Source organism: Motacilla alba, chromosome 13 (assembly GCF_015832195.1).
Source record: "Motacilla alba alba isolate MOTALB_02 chromosome 13, Motacilla_alba_V1.0_pri, whole genome shotgun sequence".
Lineage (NCBI taxonomy): Eukaryota > Metazoa > Chordata > Aves > Passeriformes > Motacillidae > Motacilla > Motacilla alba.
The window spans coordinates 15,988,801-16,007,368 of NC_052028.1; the positions used below are offsets into that span (position 1 = coordinate 15,988,801).

The following is an 18,568-nucleotide window of genomic DNA, read 5'->3' on the forward strand; positions in this document are numbered from 1 at the left end:
CTGTGGAGTGGGCAAGGTCAGGAGTTAACAGGCTCAAATAGGGAAAAAGAAAAGCAGATTTGTGGAGTATTTCAAAATAGGTGAACTGATCCCAAAACGAGTTAGTAAGAAACAAACAGAATTTAGAAAGGCATTTTAGAGTTTTAGCCCTAGAACCAACAAATCTGGTTGTTGAACAGATTCTTAACTTTCACAGTTCAAAACACCTGCTCTCACACACTCTGCAGGGCTTCTGGGCTCTTGGAGCAGGTTTGGTGCTCTCTGCTGCCACAAGAACACACCAGAGTTTAGTTTATTTTATTTTGTTTCCTAAGTAGATTGCATTGTCCTCCAGCATAAGCTCAGAAATAATCACAAAAATTGTGATTATTATTCCCAGAAATTGTCCCCAGATCCCATTTTCCTGGCCCAGGATGTTTCTGTGCCCCGTGCAGAAGAAAAGCTGCTGCCAGAGCAGTGGAGGAGCAGCACTCAGACATGGGCAGCGCTGGCTGGCAGCAAGAGGAGCCAGGCAAAAACAGGTCACCAAACCCCATTCATACTCATTTCAATCAAATGAACACGTTTCTCATGGTTTTAAGCACCAAAAAGTCAGGGTGAAAACCTACTGCCTCAACTTCAGCAGTGTTATGGTGTTAATGAGATGATTTATGCCGTTTCAAAGGAGGAAAATTTAAATCTCACTCGGCTCCAGGTCTCAGGTGCTGCTTTGTGCAGCATCAGCTGCTGCTCCCCTCTGTGTACAGCCCTCAGAGCCGGGGCCAGGTCTGGCCTGCAATCACACACTTCACTTTACAGACTGGCTAATCCCACTGGAGATTCCCCAGGGACAGGGCTGGGGGAGCAGGAGCCACTCCGACACCCTGCTCCTGTCTGGCACACTCCCATGCCCAGGCTCCAGCGTCCTCCTGCTGTTTATTGCTGGTTCTGGGGGTTAGAGGCGTTTCCCTGTTTGTTCTGGGTTTTATTTGAGTTCCACCAGCCAGTTCCATGCCCAGGAAACGATCCACAGCCTGTGCATCCATGGGCATTGCAGGATTCCCCATCCTGCAGCCACCCAGCCCTGCTCAGAATGCAGGTCCATCACTGCTGCCTGTAGGAGCAGCTTTTTCCAAGCAATGCCAAAAAAATTTGCTTTATTTAGGAATAATTCTGAAGAAATTAAAGCATAATTAAAGAATAATTGCTGCTGTAAAAAGAGATTCTCAACCCTATCTGCCATCCAACAGTCACAGTCACCAGTGTGTCCATCTGGGATCAAACATTCCCCTCTTAGAGGCACACAGGAAAATTCATTTAGAAACCCCCAAAACCAATGAGAGCTGCTGATTATTGGCTTCTCTGAGGGTCAGGCCAGAGGTGACCATTTGCCTGGTTAGACACCACTTTAGAGCTCACCAATATTCCACCTTGAGAACAGAAACCTAAATAACTGCTTATACAGTGAGGCACTGAAACTTTCCCACTCCAGTCCTCATTATCTACAGCATTTCATTTTTGTACACACAGAGATTATTTCCCGTGTACCAAGGTGCACATAAACACCCACTTATTTACCAAAAAACCCCGAAAATAAGAGCACACGAGAGAATCACCCCCCATGCAGCACATGGAACGAGAGGAACAGCTGTAGGTTCATTTCTAAATATCCTCTTCCATTTTCTTCCTTTCCTGACCACGTTTCCAGCCCTGTTTGCCTCAATATTCTGGCAGTGCAAACGCTGTGCTCTGCCCCTTTGATCCGCTCCTGCAAAGCCCTTTCATGTCCTGCTGTCTTCGTTAGCTCAGGTTTAATTGCTGGCCTTGCCGGGGACAGACAGGTGGTGCAAGGTCACAGCAGGAGATGATGGATGGCTCCGGGCAGTGCCTGTGCAGATGACAGCCACCAAAAACCCTCCTGTGGGGCACAACCCCGTCCTTGGGCTGGGATCAGCAGGGCACCACCAGCATCCCGCAGCTGCAGCCACCCAGGACCTGCTTTGGGTCCTGGCAGTGATGATTTCCTGCCCACCCTTCCCCAGTTCCCTCTGATTAGAGTTTCTAAGCCCCACACACACACACACACAGGGTTATTGATGCTGTTATTGATCCCTGCAAGATCCTGGGACCAGCATTTCACCCCCAAAACGTCCAGAAACAGGAGCTGGGCTCAGGTAAAAGCAGGAGTCAGGTGGCTGGGAATGGAGAGGCCATTTAAGCAATTAATAATAATTTACCCATTAATTACTTAATTCAATTTTACACCATCTTGTTTTTAAGGTAAGTTCACAAATTTTGCAGATTCTGATGTGTGCCTTCAAAATTCCCTAGCCCAATGCTTTCAAAAAGCCTTCTTTGAGATCATTCCTGTTTTATCACCCAAGATTACAACACCCCATTCACTTTTGAGGGGAATGAAAGTAGAGGAGGTTCAAAATCAGCTGGGAGAAAGGGTGGGCTCCAGGTCTTCATTTTGTATTTTTATTTTTTTCCTTAAATACAGAATTGATAACTGGATTTATTATTTGTTTCTTTGAGTCATTGACATTTTGTGGAACTTTTTTTTTCTTGCATTAAAAGAAATAAAACAAATAAATAAATAATTTAAATAAAATAAAATCTTTTAAAAAATCAGTCTGGGAAAATCCAGCTCTGCAGAGTGCTTGTCATTGCTGCAGCAACCACTGCTTGTTGCTTTGCTTTTTTTTGGGTAAACTCGAGAGTTTTGAGGTCTTGAAATTGAGAAACCAATTTTAATGGTAGCTCTGACACTTGTGGGAGGTTGAGATGGTGGTTTCACCTCATGTAGGGCATTACAGAGGCAGAGCTCAAGTGAGGAACAAGGATCCTCCCTCACCTGGACAGGCTGCAAAGCCAGACAGAAATCCCTGGTCTGGGGGGAAAATGGGGGGGAAACTTTTGCACAGAGAGGAGCTGACTTTTCAGAGGAGAGAAGGCTTTTGCTGCCCTGAGCTAAAGATAGGATGAGCACAAGCAGCAGCTTTTAAAAGCAGCAGATCCCTCCTTATCACAACCCCTGGGAGGGAGCAGCATTTCCACACAATGTGCAGTTCCACAGAGCTTTGCCTCCGCTCCAGCATCACCCACAGGGTGAATCACCCTGCAGGGACCTTCCCCCTCGTTATTACCCTGATTTTCTGCCTGGGTACCACAGGTTCAGCCTTCCTTTATCATTTTGACTTTTGACCTCGGGCTGGAGGGGCTCTGCTGTGCCACCGGCGCTGCTTCCTCCCCAGCCCAGGACGCCTCACAGGAAGGACACCGTGGTGATGGATCTGTCAAGACCAAGGGTCAAGTTTATGTTGATCTACAGGTGTCAGGAGAGTATTGATCCTCTGATGAAGGTCTCTGAGAGGTCACCATAAATCCTCAGGGGGTGAAAATCCCACGTAAGTCGCTTGCAGATGTTGCAGGAGGAGGCGGGTGAAGGAAAGCAGCTGCCCAGAGGTGTGAACAGACACCCCCAGAGCAGCAGGTGAGGCCACCACCGTGTTCTGCTCTAAGCCAGGGTGGCCAAACCTATAAAGAGGTGAAAGCATCAAGCAATTCATGCCCCTGACAGGGCAAATAGGCTCTCCTGTTTTAGCTGGAGCTGGGATGGATTTGGTTTGCCCAGGACTGGAGGCAGCCTCAGTACAGACACCGTGACCTCTTTGCTCAGCACTCTGCGGTCATTTCCCTGATGGTGGGGAATTTTACCCACCCCAAAAAGTGCTTTTGTGCACAACCACAGAATGGTTTGGGTTGGAAGGGACCTGAAAGATTATCTCATTCCACCCCTGTCATGGCAGGGACACCTTCCACTGCCCCAGGCTGCTCCCAGCCCTGTCCAGCCTGGCCTTGGGCACTGCCAGGGATCCAGGGGCAGCCTCAGCTGCTCTGGGCACCCTGTGCCAGGGCCTCACACCCTCACAGGGAAGAATTTCTTCCATGTGCCTGACCTACATTTCCCCTCTTTCAGTTTGAGCCCATTCCTCCTTGCCCTGACACTCCTGTTCCTTCCTCTCCCTCTCGGGTCCTGGAAGGTGCTCTGGGGTCTCCACACACCCTTCTCTGCTCCAGGCTTAACACTCCCAGCTCTGCCAGCTTGTCCCCAAAGGGAAGGTGCTCCAGTCCCCTTATCAACCTCGTGGCCTCCTCTGGACCAGCTGCAACAATTCCACGTCCTTCTAGAATAATTTTAGAATGGGATAACTCAGTTGGAAAGAACCTACAAAGACCATCTCGTCCAATTCCTCGATTTTGCAGAGAGAAAACCCCTCGCATCAGCTGCAGCCACAGCAGACACATAAAAGGAAACCCCTCCTCTGAATTTCCAGCTCCTCGGGCAGCACTGAAGGTCCCCAAAGCCTTTGACAGTGACCCACACACCCCCGTGGCCCCTGGGGCCGGGGAGCAGGCAGAGCCAGCTCAGGGTTCCTGTAACTGGAGGATTTCAGCCCAGCGGCTCTGGCAGAGCGTGATGCTCAATCCCTTTATCGCGTCCCCTCTGCCTGCAGCAGCCAAGGCAGGGCTAATTTTAAAAAGCAGCGATACGGGGCTGCTGCAGGAACACACGTTGCAGTTGGCTGCTGGGAATTGGGACAGAAATGGGCACAGACTGCTCTGCTCTGCAGCTCGGCTGCTGCACCCCGACTCCGAGGAGCTCAAATGCAGAAGGATAACCTGCTAGCTTGTTGAAGCCCAAAAACTACAAAATGAACCTGACAAGTTACCTTATTTGAGTAATTTTGGGGGATTAATAAAGCAAAGGCTGAAGTCGTTTCAATGAAAACCAATTAATGATCAAAACCAAATTTTTACCTGACTCTGTCCCTTTGGAAAAACAACCTTTAACACATTAAATCAAGATAAGATCAGGGCCTTGCATTTCCTCTCTGGTGAGCAGTGACAGGAGCCAAGGGAATGTCTGGAGCTGTGCCAGGAGAGGGTTAGGCTGGGCTTTAGGAAAAGGTTCTTCCCCAGAGGGTGCTCAGGCACTGTGAGTAAAGAACCCTATTCTAAAATCCTGTCTAAACCTCCCCTGACAGCTTCATTTCTCCCACAGCTGACTGTGAACCCAAGAGTGGGGAGAGTTTTAAAGCCACCCTTGCTGTCTTCATTCCATTTTGAGCCCAGCCAGGCTGGAATTGGCAGGTCTTTGTTCAGGGAAGCAGAACGTGGTGCAGAACTTTATTTCACAGTGCTACCTAGTGGTTCCTGCCATAAATGATCGGCTCCTCGAAATGCTCCTCCAGACAGAACCTCGGTGTGGAGTAAATAAAGATGACGATAAAAATCTAAACTTCCATCACTGCCTGAAACGAGTTGAATTGCGGGGGGGGAGGAAAAAAAAAAAAAAAAGGAACAAAAGGAAAACACACTTGCAAACTAATCCCAAAGGTTTCTGAGTGGATATTGAACACACCAACAATCCCATCCCAACCTCCCACAGCTCTACAGATGCCAGGAAAGGAATTATTACATTTGTTATATTTCCACCAGGATTTTTCCTCCCTCGCCACTGCCAGGGATTGGCACAGGGACACGGAGCAAGTGGCACCCCCAGCCCTTCAGAGCCTGTCCCTGCCCCTCTCCTCTCCCAGCACCAGTGGGAACCCAGCTCTGGGCTCAGAACTTCTGCCAGCACAGGGACACAGAGGGACAAACCCTCCTCCCCTCCAAAAACCCTTTTTCTTCCCTCTCAACCCCTCCTTTGCCCCATAACAGGGGCTGCAGCACCCATTTCTGCTCAGGGTCACCTCTCCTTCCTGCTGCCAGCTTAGATGGATTTTCACACTGATCCACACGTTTTCCAGCACCACAGGTGCCTTGGAGAGGAGCAGCTCGGCTGCCCCGTGTTTGCCCACACCAGACAAAGGCGCAGCAGCACAAATTAATAAATTCCTGTTCAAATCTGACAGCACCCAGTGGAAGATGTTAAACCCAAGCTGCCACCTGGCAGTTTTCCTCTATTTAAAAGGGGGAGAGAAGTCCTTGCTTCCCTGGGATCACCAGATGAAAGGAATCATGTAAGTACTAAGTAGTATTAATAGACCCAGGCACAAAATATATATATGAGAAGAATATGGCCAAACAATACTTAGCAGTTATTTCCAATAGCAGCATTTGTATAATGCCATCGACACTCAACTGCTGATAAGCTGGACACACTTAAGGAATTTTAATAAGCCTTTGAAAAGCTTTAACTGATGTGAATTAAGCCCCGAGATAATTCCGACGCAGGGCTATCGTTCTTCAGTTAAAAATAATTGATCTGGGATGTAAACGTCACATCTTGTGCCCCGCAGTACACAGGCACAGAAAATGTCATTTGTCACCAGCAGTGCCTGGGGCTGATGGACTCGTCCCGAGGGACCCCGGGCTCTGCTCACCCCCAGGAACTTCTCCCGTGGGGTCAGGGACGAGGAACTCCCAGGGACGAGGCTGAGATACCCAAATTAACAGCGCACGGTGTTCATGGCTGTAATGCAGTGAGATACCCGAATTAAAAACACAGGGTGTTCATTGCTAAATTCACTGAGATATCCAAATTAACACACGCTGCTCATCGCTACAATTCTCTAGGATCCCGAATTAAAAACACACGGGTGTTTTTGCTACAATTCACTGACCTACCCAATCATCAGCACTGGTGCTCATTGCTGCAATTAGCTGAGATACCCGAGTTAAAAGCACACGGTGCTCCGTGCTGCAGTTCACCGAATGCAGTGCCCCGGCCAGGGCACAAAGAGCTGCTGCTATCTTTTGGCTTTAATCCACCAAAATAGCTCTGCTGCCATTCCCCTCTCACAGGGGCAGAAGCAAAGTTTTCATCTGCAGCTAAGTACTGAACATAAAAGGTTTTTCTCCCTCTATATTTACTGTTTGTTGCTGCTGGAGTGAGGCTTTCTCCGCTGGCATTTCCTCACTATCTTTTCTGGAATCCTCTGACAGACACATTTTTGACAAGGTGATAAGACCAGGAAGCTCTTGTTGAGATCTGCAAAACCTAAATATAAACCCACATCTTCACAAAAATTAATTAACTTTCAGTAATGAGAAGGCAATTTCCCACTTGCTGTCTCTCAGCATGAACATTACCGTATTTATTGCTTACAAACTTATTTATCATGAAGTCTGTGAAAGATCAGGAACAAACTTTGGGTCAAAAAGACCAAAGACAAAACTATTTTAAGCAACTCTACAGATAAAGAGAATGGTTGTTTGGGTTTTCTTTTTCCTCAGTTTTAAAAGAATACTTTTATTGGTTTGTTTTGAATAAGCAGGTTACTGGCACAAGCCAGTCAGTGAAAGCCAGGAGCCACTGACATTAAACTCTTTTCCTTTTTGCTGTAGCTACTTTCAAACATCATCTCTGTCATTTAAACAAACGGGAATAATGTGATGAAGAAATTGCAAATGCTGCTAAGAATATCCAAATGAGAAGCAGCAAAAGCAGCATCTTTTAAGAACACGGCTGAGAAAGGAATCCTTTATTATTTAATCCAAACACTGCACTGGTAGATAGACATTAGATTTATTTATAGATTTATTTATAGATTTATTTATATCAACATACAGAACAGGGGAAGGCTTGCTTAGATTTGAAACAGTGAGTTACCATTTTAAATAAATAAATAAATAAATATATTTTATATATATATATACACATTATATTTCTGTGAATACACTGAGCAAGGGGAGCCTTGTTTCTCCTGGAAACATCAAGTTATCATCAGACACAGGACAGGAGGCCGACCGGATCAATAGACTTGCTCAATATAGAAAAGTCTAATCTGGCTTTCGGGCCGGCTGGCCCTAATGTCAGCACCCAGATGCCTGTGACAGAGTTATCTGCCATCAGCAGCGGCAAAGCCCGCTCCGCGCTGGGGTGACACCGAGGAAAAGCCAATAACCCGACCGGGAAAGCTCAGTCCCGCTGTCCGGTTTGGAGATAAAGGGGCAGCGAGCGCCCTTTGAGGCGTTATCAGGAGGGCAGAGCATCGCTCCGGGTCCGTCCCCGCAAATACCGCGGACCCGGGAACCCGCGGGGACAGCGAGCCCAGACCCCGGCGGGGTCAGTCCCAAAGCGTCCCTGGATGTGACACTCGGCCCTGCCGCTGTTGAAAAGAAGAAAGCGCGAAGCTTTCATGTGGTGCTATATATACTGGCCCTATCTCGGGCGCGGGTGTGCGCTGATGCCCGCGGAGCCGCTCTCCCCGCCTGCCCTTTGGGCGCTTATCGCGGCCCCGAGGGACACGCGCGGCCTTATCGGCGGGCCGGGCTCAGAGCAGCCGAGTGGCATTTTCCTTTCATGCCATCCCCGACACCCGGAGCGGGACAGAGCCTCCGGCACGGCCCCGGCGACAAGCGGGATGCGGGATGCTGCGGCGATGGCAGCTGACCCGCCCCGCGCCGCAGGTTAAAAATAAAAGGAAGCAAAAGTGGAAGCGGTCTGAGGATCGGCAAGGAGGCGCAGCAGGCTGTGCGCTCACGGGGCAGGGGTCACTGTCCCCCAGCTGGCCAGGGTCACCGCCAGCCCCGTGGTGCCACAGCGGCAGCGGCCAGGGCAGGGCTGGACGGGTCTGGGGCAGTGTCTGGGGACCCTCACCAGATTTGCTTCTCAAGTCGGTCACAGAATATTCAGGGTTGGAAGGGACCCTCACAGGTCATCAAGCCCAACTCTTGAGTAAACAGCCCAGTCATCAGCATCAGCTGAGCCCCCCAACTCCCCGGCCAGCCGAGCCCCCAATTGTCTGACCAGCCGAGCCCCCCAACTCCCCGGCCAGCCGAGCCCCCAATTGTCTGACCAGCCGAGCCCCCCAACTCCCCGGGCCAGCCAAGCCCCCCAACTCCAGCCCAATTATTTTCAGTGGCTTTGCAAGGCTGCAGGAGCCTCCTGATTCACGCAGCATTTCAGTGCCCAAGGCAGCACTTGGAGGTGCTGAACCGAGTGGAGATTCAGTGAACACATGAAGGGCCTGGGTCTAAATGCAATTAAGTTAATAAAGATCCCAGTCCCTTCCTCAGCCTGCAGGTTTCTTTATGTGGGAGAGGATCAAAACTTCAAGGCACAGGTACAGTGAGCCACCACCTCTCTCAATCCATCACCAAAGAAACTGGCACGGAGTATTCCTCACAGGCTCCTGTGAGAAAACCAAACCTCAGCTCGGTGGAATTGTCATTCCCTTTGTGGCACAGAGTCTGTACCACTTTATATAGGCTTGCAGATAATAAAATTGTGTTTATTCGACAGCCTCAGCCTGGACAAGTCCACAATCAGCTTTCAATAGCAGCAGGATGATTTGAGAGCCTGGGAGTGGCATTTAGTCGTGGTACAAAGCACCTGCAGCCTGTTTGGAGAACAGCTCTCACCTTTGTGGGAAGGAAACTCAACAAGCATTCACTCAGTGACAGAAAGGGCTTGGCAGCAATGTACAGTCACCAAGACACCACATCTGGGGAGAGGATTTGCTTCAGATTCTCTCCTGTGAGAATCACACCATTCCACACAGGGTGGCAGAGCAATGTTAAAGCTGATTGCCATCCTCCCCTTTTTCTGAGGGAGAGCCCCACGTATTTGCAGACAAGCACGCACATGTCCCCTGGATATTCTCAGCCCCCAAAGATTCCAGCCTGGCTTGCTCTGGGCCACTTGGCATGTGACAGCAGCCACGCACATTTGGCAGAGACATTTTTAGAAACCTCCAAGCTATGAATTCACCTTTCCATTTTGGTAAAGTCAGTTATGCAGAAAGCATTTCAAAAGCACGACTTCAAATACAAACTTCATTTCCCCTTGATTCTTGGAGAAGAGGGGGGAATAAATAGTATTATCCTTTTCATTTGTTTTCCCAGAGTTATCCGGCAATATTTCTGTATTTGATAACAACACAGTAACAAAATAATTATGAGTCAAATCAAGTCAGTCTCTCTCAGCACATTTACAGTGTATGTTAAGTTACCAATGCTCCTCAGACCCACATTTATTGCAACCATTCAAAGGCGACTTTCCAAGGAAATACAAACCTAACTGAATGCTCTGGAAGTGACCCTCATGCTGCAGATTTCAGGGATGTAATGACACCTGCTCCTGCCCACAGCCCTCCCACCACGGCCACGTGGGGATGGGGACCAGGATCGGATCTGCACCCACAGCCAAACATCCAACAGCACTGCCTGGCTCCTGACACTCCAAGGGGCAACTTCCAGGCTTTCCCCCCCTTTTTCCACCCTTTTTCCACAGGTGCTCAGACTAAGCAAGTTGCTCTCAGTGGGTCAGACTCCACAGCAGGACCTTAAATTCACCACAAACCTCCAAGTTCCAAGCCTCTAAAAGAGCTGAGGCATCAGAGCTGCCTCGTCCTCATCCCCAAGTGGCTCCAGCTGCTCAGGCAAACCCCCCCAGTCCCCTCAGGGGCTGCAGCCCCCTTTGCCTGCAGGACACAGTTAACGAGGCACCACCCAGCCAGTGAGCCCGAGTTCATTAACCCACAGCTACTTGATTGCTGCCGGCTGTGCATCTCAGCCCCACAACTCCACAGCAAGATTCCAGCCCTCTTTAAGCTCCTAGTGGATCCTTAGTCCTGGTTTTAAAGAAGTGTTGTTCTTCAAAGGAAAAATACTTTTACTGCAAGTGTTTCAGGACAATAAATCCCACCCTCCACTTGTAGGGAGGGTACCTGGCACCTTTTGGAGGAGAATGGCCCAGGAGAAACAGGAGCACTCCTGTTTGCTTTCACTTGTGTATGATCCTCCAGCACAGCCCTGAACTTCTCCAGAGGCCTCTTTCTTCCTTCCTTCCCAAACTCTTTCTACTCCTGCATCCTGGAGTCCCTGGTCTCAGAAGGGCTCCAGCCCTTGGCCCCCAAGGCCAAAAATGCAGAGGCCATTCCCTTCTCACCATCCCTGATGGCTCTGCTGCACCTGGTAATGCAGACACCAAAGAAAATGCTACACCCTCCAGAAAACCAACACAATGCCATTTTTTACCCTCCACAACACAACCTCGGGCACACAGCAGCAAGACCCCGAGGCACAACATCCTGAGTGCAAATATAAAACCCTCTGCAGACACAGAAAAACTTCCCAGGCACAACTTCCCACATCCTCTGGATCAGGCAACAAAAAGCCAGGCACAACCACTTCCTCTCCCCAAAAATGCTGCTCCTGCTCACTTTGGAGAAAAAAAGAGAAATCCAGTCCTACCTTTGCTGCAGGAGCTGAGCCTGTGAGCAGGAGCAGGGCAGGGAGCAGAGTGAGCCTGCAGGGAGGGTATTGGGCACCACTGCCCAGCCCCAGCTGGGCACCGTTAGGGCTGATTGGGGCACCCCGCCGTGCCAGGAGGGAGCAGACAGTCACCCCCAGCTGTGCTCTGCCCCAGGTGGCTGCTGAGGCACCTCCTGAGCCCCAAATCACCCTTCTCACCCCAAACACAAGCGACATTTATCTCCCTGTCCCCACTGATCGTCTCCTGCCAGGTCCGGGGCCCATCAGGAGCCTGGGAATGATTCAAGGAAATGATTCAAGGACCAAGTGCTGCAGAGCAACCTGTTGCATCCTGGAATTTCTCCTCTGTCAAAAAATCCAGCAGTCCTTGCTATTTTTTCCCTAATTCCTTTGTCTCTAATTGTCTCTCTGTAAACCGACAGGTTGTGCAGGTAGGCTTATTTACAAAGATTAGATTTTTGAAGCTGAGTCGTTTCTCTTATTCAAACCCCCAGTGTGCACATAATACATTTATTTCCTTCTTGGTGCAATTCTGTATCTCAGGAAAGGCTGGGAGGAAGAACTACCCTGAAATACAAGGAATGAACAATATGGAAAGCACATCCACTCTGTCCAGTCTGCCCGTTCCAGGGCCCCAGAACAGGAGTAAAACCCTGCAACTTCCAAAGGCACACCTTGGCAGTAATACTGCAAAGATGAAGGATGAAGTCAAGTTATATAAAGAAAAGAAGGAAAAGGGTTTTTAATTTAGTAGATTGCCAATCCAATTCTCTTAACTATTGTGTGAATGGAGTTCCCATTTTTGCTTTGCTCAGAGCCCTCCCAAGGCCAGAGGGACAGAGCCAGCCTGTGTCCTGCTCCCAGAAAAACAATCCCTAAGCAACCACTGCTGCTAAAGAAAAAGCAGAATGTTTACACTGAAAGGCTCTTTCAAGCCATCAGAGTGTTTTCAAACAAAACTCTTGACATGAATACAATAAATATTTTATTAATGGAATGTGTGAGTTTTTCTCTTCCATCCCTCCTCTTACTCTTAGGACCTTACACACAGATGTCAGAGCAGCTTCCAGTCCAAGCCAAGGACAAAACTTCATTTCAGGCAGAAATCAGTGAGAGGTTGAAAGTTCAGACTGGCACCTTTGAGTGCCCAGTCCCTCAAGCGTTTGATTCCCTAAACCCAGAGGCAAGCTGGCATTTCTTCTTTCCAAGCATGATCTATCAATCTCTTCTGAGGCAGCTCCCAAGCTCCGTGGGGACAGCACCAATTCCCGCCTACTCTAACGCTCCTCCAGCTATTGCCACATCCCTTTATCATTTCATTTAAAAGCCCCACCGGTATCAACCAGCTCCTTCTGATTATTTTTTTTTAATAGTTCAGTGATTGTTGGGATTTTACAAAAATGGGAAGAGTCTCTTTTTGAGGATGTAGAGCACTGTGGCCAGGAAGAGGGCGAGGGCCAGGAAGATGAGCAGCTTGTCTGTCAGCTCCCGGCGGTTGTACTTGGTGATCAGCTTCCTCCCCAGCTGGATGGTGCCAGACATGGACTTGAATTCCTCGTTTGCTTCCAGGATGGTTCGGGAAGAATTGGCTGAAATTAAAGGGGAACAGAAAAAAAAAAATTAAATCAGCATGTTGTGCTTTAAAAATACCCAGCAAAGTGTGTAAGGATGAGAGATTTGGTAACACAGACAGTGCCTGAGGGATCCTTCTGGGTGAGACTGACACACAGAGTTCTCACAGCTCAGGGTGCAAAGTGAAATACGAGCACTGAAAAGCTTAAAGATCCTACTGAAGTTCCTGAATTTTGAATTTTTGGGTTAGCAGGTCCAATCTAGTTCAGGTTTTTCAGTCAGCACTGCTGGAAGCAGAGTGAAATGGGAACGGTGCTAGAGAGGGAAATCACCAGCAGCAGGACAGGGTAATAACTGAATATATTAATTGCACCACTGGAAGTGTTCCCCCAAGCCCCAGCAGTAAAGCAGTGTGGGCTTGTAGAATTATTCAGCTCAAACAGTTTTTAACAGTTATTTTTGACACACGCAGCAATTTTTTTTGCCTAATAAAAATGAGAAGGGTCAACTAGAAGTGTGTGAGAAAACAAACACATGTCCCAGCCTTCTCAGCCTTGCTCCTTTCAAACAGCTAAGCAGAAGCAGAAGCCCTGGAATGCCCTTTTTTCTGCTTTACAGCAAGCACAGCCTGCAGGACAGTGCATCACCCTACACTGCCCTGGCTGCTCACAGAAAGGTCAAATCCAGCGTGGTCTGCTTCACAAAAACAGAGCAGACAGAGGTCTGCAATATTTTGCAAAACACTTTGTCCCATCCCATTTCAAGAGGCATTTTGATCCAAGTGAAAACAGAATATTTGTTTCCCAGAGTTAATGACAAAGCAGAGCTTCCCTGCTCCACAGCCTCAAACACTCACTGCATCCCAGGGAATGCTCAGGAAGCAGCAATTCCCACTACTAACTCACAATTTGCAGCTGGGGTTTGTAAACGACCTCTGCTAGTTTTTCCCTTGATGAATTCCAAGTGCTGTTCATTCAGAAACAGGGTGAAAACGTGCCTGCCAAACTGTCCTTTCAACGGGAGAAGGAACATGCTACTCCTGCAGCAACCCGTGCCCAGCTGCCACCCTCACATGGGGCAGAAAGCAAGGAGGCAAACTTGTGTCATTTATCCTTGTCTTTAAAGTTCCCTCCTGCCCAAGAGCACAGCGAGGAAGAGGCCCAGGCAGCAACTTCTGAATGCTCCATGAATCACCAGTTCTGACAGGTCACTTGATTTATTGTTTAGGAGTTGAAGCCAAGGAACTGGGTGAAATCTTGGTTTCACAGTCCCTGATGCACTGCTGACAGAGCAAGTGACCTCGGGTTCAAGGCACTTGATCCCAGTGTCTCAGCCTTCCCAGCTGGAGCCTGGCTGGAAGCAGCTCTCCAGACATCATTCCTCTGAGCAGGGACTTGGATCCTTTTGTTTCCTCTGCTGTCCCCAAACCCGTGCCAGGGCAGTGGCACAGAGTAACACCAAACCCACTCTGGGCACTGTGTGAGCTCAGTTTGCTTTTACAAGAAACTCAACCTCATCCTGACCCCTTTTCCTTCTCATGATCAGAAACAGAAACTCCACACAAAGCACACTGATATTTCCTGTTTATGTGCAGCTGTTAGAGGAGCTCTGCTGGCCAGTCCTTTAATCACCCCTGTAGCACATTCTCCTACTCTGCTCCTCTCCCCAGGCTGCCAGAGCTGAGCAAAGGTGCTTCCACCACTCCTCCATGCCCGAATTCCAGCTGTACCTAAGGTCTGCACGGTCTCCTCGCTCTGCTGCACCTGCTGGGACATCATCCTGCTGATGCCCATCAGACTCTCTGTGATGCTGCTTGCACTCTCTGCCAGACTTTCCTTTGTGGTCTTCCTGAAAAGACAAAAAAGCAAAGCAGGAAGAGGTAAAATTATTTTCTTGGATGCTCTGGGGAGATGCTGCTGATAGGGAGATGAGACCAACGCTTGGCACTAAACATCTCTGCAGTGTATAAAAACACAACTGGTTTTCACTGCATGAGAAATGCGTTCACTAAGCAATAAAAAATAATCACAAAATATGAAAGTCCCGAGCCCAGACAACAGCCCAGAATCTCACAGGGCCCTGGACTTCACCAGCTGCTCACCCAGGGCTCTGTAAGTCCATGAGCTGCTATGGGAGCACCAACACAAAGCCACTGTATCACCCTGAGTATCCCAGCTGCTGCTTTCCACACACAGCCTGCACACACTCACACCCAGTTCTGGATGTGAAAACAGCTTGGACAACGACCCAGGTCTTGTTCAGAACCTATCTGGAGTTAATAAAAGACAATATGTAAAGCTATGAAGGTTAATTTATCCCCTTCTCTGCTTAGACATGCCAAGAAAACCTGAATCCATCACAACCCTTAACAGCCCAAATCTCCACAAAAGGGAAATGCACTTATAAAAGAAAAGCTACGCTCGATATAATGAAATAAATTAAAAATATGATGTCACTTTGATTTAAAATGAGTGACTATGGGAGACACTGCTCAAATCCCACAGCAGAGTGGGACAGTCCAATACCTTTGTCTCAAGACGTCTCTTCCCTGCAGCAGCTGATCTTTCTCAGAGTTGTCAATAGCAATTTTGCAGGCCAGATTTGCCTTTCTCCAGGCTGCCTGGTTGCTGAAATCACAAGAGCAGAGTGTTGTAATGTGATGGCAACACCTTGCAAGCACAGACAATTTTCACAAAGCAACCGCCACTGTAACTGGACACCCCTGATTCATGCAAAGACCCTCAGAATCCAATAAACACTTGGGCTGGAAAATACTTCCAAGATCATCAAGTCCAAGCTGTGCCCCATCCCCACCTTGTCCCCAGCCCAGAGCCCGAGTGCCACCTCCAGCCCTTCCTGGGACACTCCAGGGATGGGCTCTCCAAACCTCCCTGGGCAGTTCCAGGGCCTGAGCCCCCTTTCCATGGGGAAATTCCTGCTGTGCCCACCCTGAGCCTCCCCTGAAACAACTTGAGGCTGTTTCATCCTGGATGCCCCCCTGGCTGTCCCCTCCTGGCAGGAGCTGTGCAGAGCCACAGGGTCCCCCCCTGAGCCTCCTTTTCTCCAGGCTGAGCCCCTTCCCAGCTCCCTCAGCCCCTCACTTTCTCGGTATTCCTACACACAACAAAAACATTCTATCCTGACATTCCCACTCCTCAGTGTAGCATTTAAAAACCGAGGGAGGAAGAAAACTGTGCCAGCTGTCAAAAAACCCCCTCCTAAGCCACCTTCTTTGAGCTCAAAGGGACAGACCAGAATTAAGAAATCAGGACTGGAGAAGGGAGTTGAACCCTTCCTGTCCCTGACCTCTTGCTCTGGGACTAAACACGTGTCAGGGTCTGTGCTTCCAGACTCTGCGAGACGCTGCACCAAAGCCAGCCAACCTCTGCTTACAGCGGGCTGTGAGCAGCCCCAGCTGCCAGACCCACCTGAGCATCTGCTTCTTGTGGTTCTCCACCTCCCGCAGCAAGGCTTGCTTCTCCGACTCCTTGTCCTGCTCCTTGGCCATCTGCTCCAGCTCCTTCGGCGGAGAGCACAAACAGCAGAACCTCACCAGCCACCCGCAACTCGCCCAGCCCAGCCCATTCGGAGCAGATTTATCTGATAAACCCCCAACAGGAGCAGATTTACCTGATAAACCCCCAATCCAGGCCTGCGACTCCCCAGATCTCAGGCGGGACCCCCAAACCCGAGGCCGGGATCCCGCAGAACAGCCCCCAAACCCCGGCCAGAACCCACAGCCGGGATCCTCCGGCCCTAAACCACAGCCGGCGGGCCCGGAGCACAGCTCGGTGCCCTCAGCAGCCCCCGGCCGGGCTCCTCACCTGGATGCGGCCGCGGAGGTGTCGGAACTTCTCCTTCACGGCGGCATTGAGCTCCGTGAGGGCGCTGAGCGGCCCCGGGCAGTCCCGGATGTCCTGGAACACAACGGCGCGGTCAGCGCGGGCCCGGCTCTCCCCGCGGCCGTGCCGGGGTGCCCCGGGGCTGGCGGCGGTACCTGCACGGCCGCCTTGATCTCCAGGTCGAACTTGACGATCTCCTGGTGACAGACGCGCAGCGGCACCGCCGCGGCCGCCGCCGCCATCTTGGCCGGGCAGGGCCGGGCCGGGCCGGGCCGGGCGCGCGCGGGCGCCCCCTGCGGGCGGCGGGCGGGGACGCGCGGGCCTGAGGGGACGTGGCGGGGCCGGGAGGGGCCGGGAATGGGCCGCTCTAAAGGGAATGGGCTGCTCCGGAGGGAATGGGCTGCTCTAAAGGGAATGGGCCGCTCCGAAGGGAATGGGCCGCTCCGAAGGGAATGGGCTGCTCTAAAGGGAATGGGCCGCTCCGCAGGGAATGGGCTGCTCTAAAGGGAATGGGCTGCTCCGGAGGGAATGGGCCGCTCTAAAGGGAATGGGCTGCTCCGGAGGGAATGGGCTGCTCCGGAGGGAATGGGCCGCTCTAAAGGGAATGGGCTGCTCTAAAGGGAATGGGCCGCTCTAAAGGGAATGGGCCGCTCCGAAGGGAATGGGCTGCTCCGAAGGGAATGGGCCGCTCTAAAGGGAATGGGCTGCTCCGGAGGGAATGGGCCGCTCCGGAGGGAATGGGCCGCTCTAAAGGGAATGGGCCGCTCTAAAGGGAATGGGCCGCTCTAAAGGGAATGGGCCGCTCTAAAGGGAATGGGCCGCTCCGCAGGGAATGGGCTGCTCTAAAGGGAATGGGCTGCTCTAAAGGGAATGGGCTGCTCTAAAGGGAATGGGCCGCTCCGAAGGGAATGGGCCGCTCTAAAGGGAATGGGCCGCTCTAAAGGGAATGGGCCGCTCCGCAGGGAATGGGCCGCTCCGCAGGGAATGGGCCGCTCCGCAGGGAATGGGCTGCTCTAAAGGGAATGGGCCGCTCCGAAGGGAATGGGCCGCTCCGAAGGGAATGGGCTGCTCTAAAGGGAATGGGCTGCTCTAAAGGGAATGGGCCGCTCCGCAGGGAATGGGCCGCTCCGGAGGGAATGGGCCGCTCCGAAGGGAATGGGCCGCTCTAAAGGGAATGGGCCGCTCCGAAGGGAATGGGCCGCTCCGAAGGGAATGGGCCGCTCCGCAGGGAATGGGCCGCTCCGCAGGGAATGGGCTGCTCTAAAGGGAATGGGCCGCTCCGAAGGGAATGGGCCGCTCCGAAGGGAATGGGCTGCTCCGCAGGGAATGGGCCGCTCTAAAGGGAATGGGCTGCTCTAAAGGGAATGGGCCGCTCCGCAGGGAATGGGCCGCTCCGGAGGGAATGGGCCGCTCCGAAGGGAATGGGCCGCTCTAAAGGGAATGGGCCGCTCCGAAGGGAATGGGCCGCTCTAAAGGGAATGGGCCGCTCTAAAGGGAATGGGCTGCTCTAAAGGGAATGGGCCGCTCTAAAGGGAATGGGCCGCTCCGAAGGGAATGGGCCGCTCCGAAGGGAATGGGCCGCTCCGCAGGGAATGGGCCGCTCCGCAGGGAGGAACAACAGAATTCCAGGATCGCTGAGGTTATAAAACACCTCCAAAACTCATCGAGTCCCAGCTGTGCCCCATCCCCAGCCCAGAGCTCCGAGTGCCACCTCCAGCCCTTCCTTGGGCACTCCAAACCTCCCTGGACAGTTCCAGGGCCTGGGCACCCTTTCCATGGGGAAATTCCTGCTGCTGTCCACCCTGAGCCCAGCCTGAGGCCGCTCCCTCTCCTGTCCCTGTTCCCTGGAGCAGAGCCCGTTTTCCCCTGGCTGTCCCCTCTGTCAGGAGTCGTGCAGAGCCAGAAGTTCCCCTGGAGAAGCTCCAGGTTTACATCCCGAGCCT

The 18,568-nt window shown here is 51.1% G+C and overlaps 1 protein-coding gene across 1 annotated transcript; it reads right to left on the reverse strand.

Annotated features, from left to right (window-relative positions):
- Positions 1–12,136: 12,136 nt before the first annotated feature.
- On the reverse strand, positions 12,137–16,939 carry BNIP1 (BCL2 interacting protein 1). The gene is made up of 6 exons (XM_038149831.1): positions 16,781–16,939; positions 16,608–16,700; positions 16,212–16,303; positions 15,309–15,410; positions 14,513–14,631; positions 12,137–12,800 (listed from the first exon to the last, which is right to left on the reverse strand). Exons 1-6 carry the CDS (start codon positions 16,865–16,867, stop codon positions 12,604–12,606), a joined length of 690 nt encoding a protein of 229 aa, XP_038005759.1. The 5' UTR covers positions 16,868–16,939; the 3' UTR covers positions 12,137–12,603.
- Positions 16,940–18,568: the final 1,629 nt, after the last annotated feature.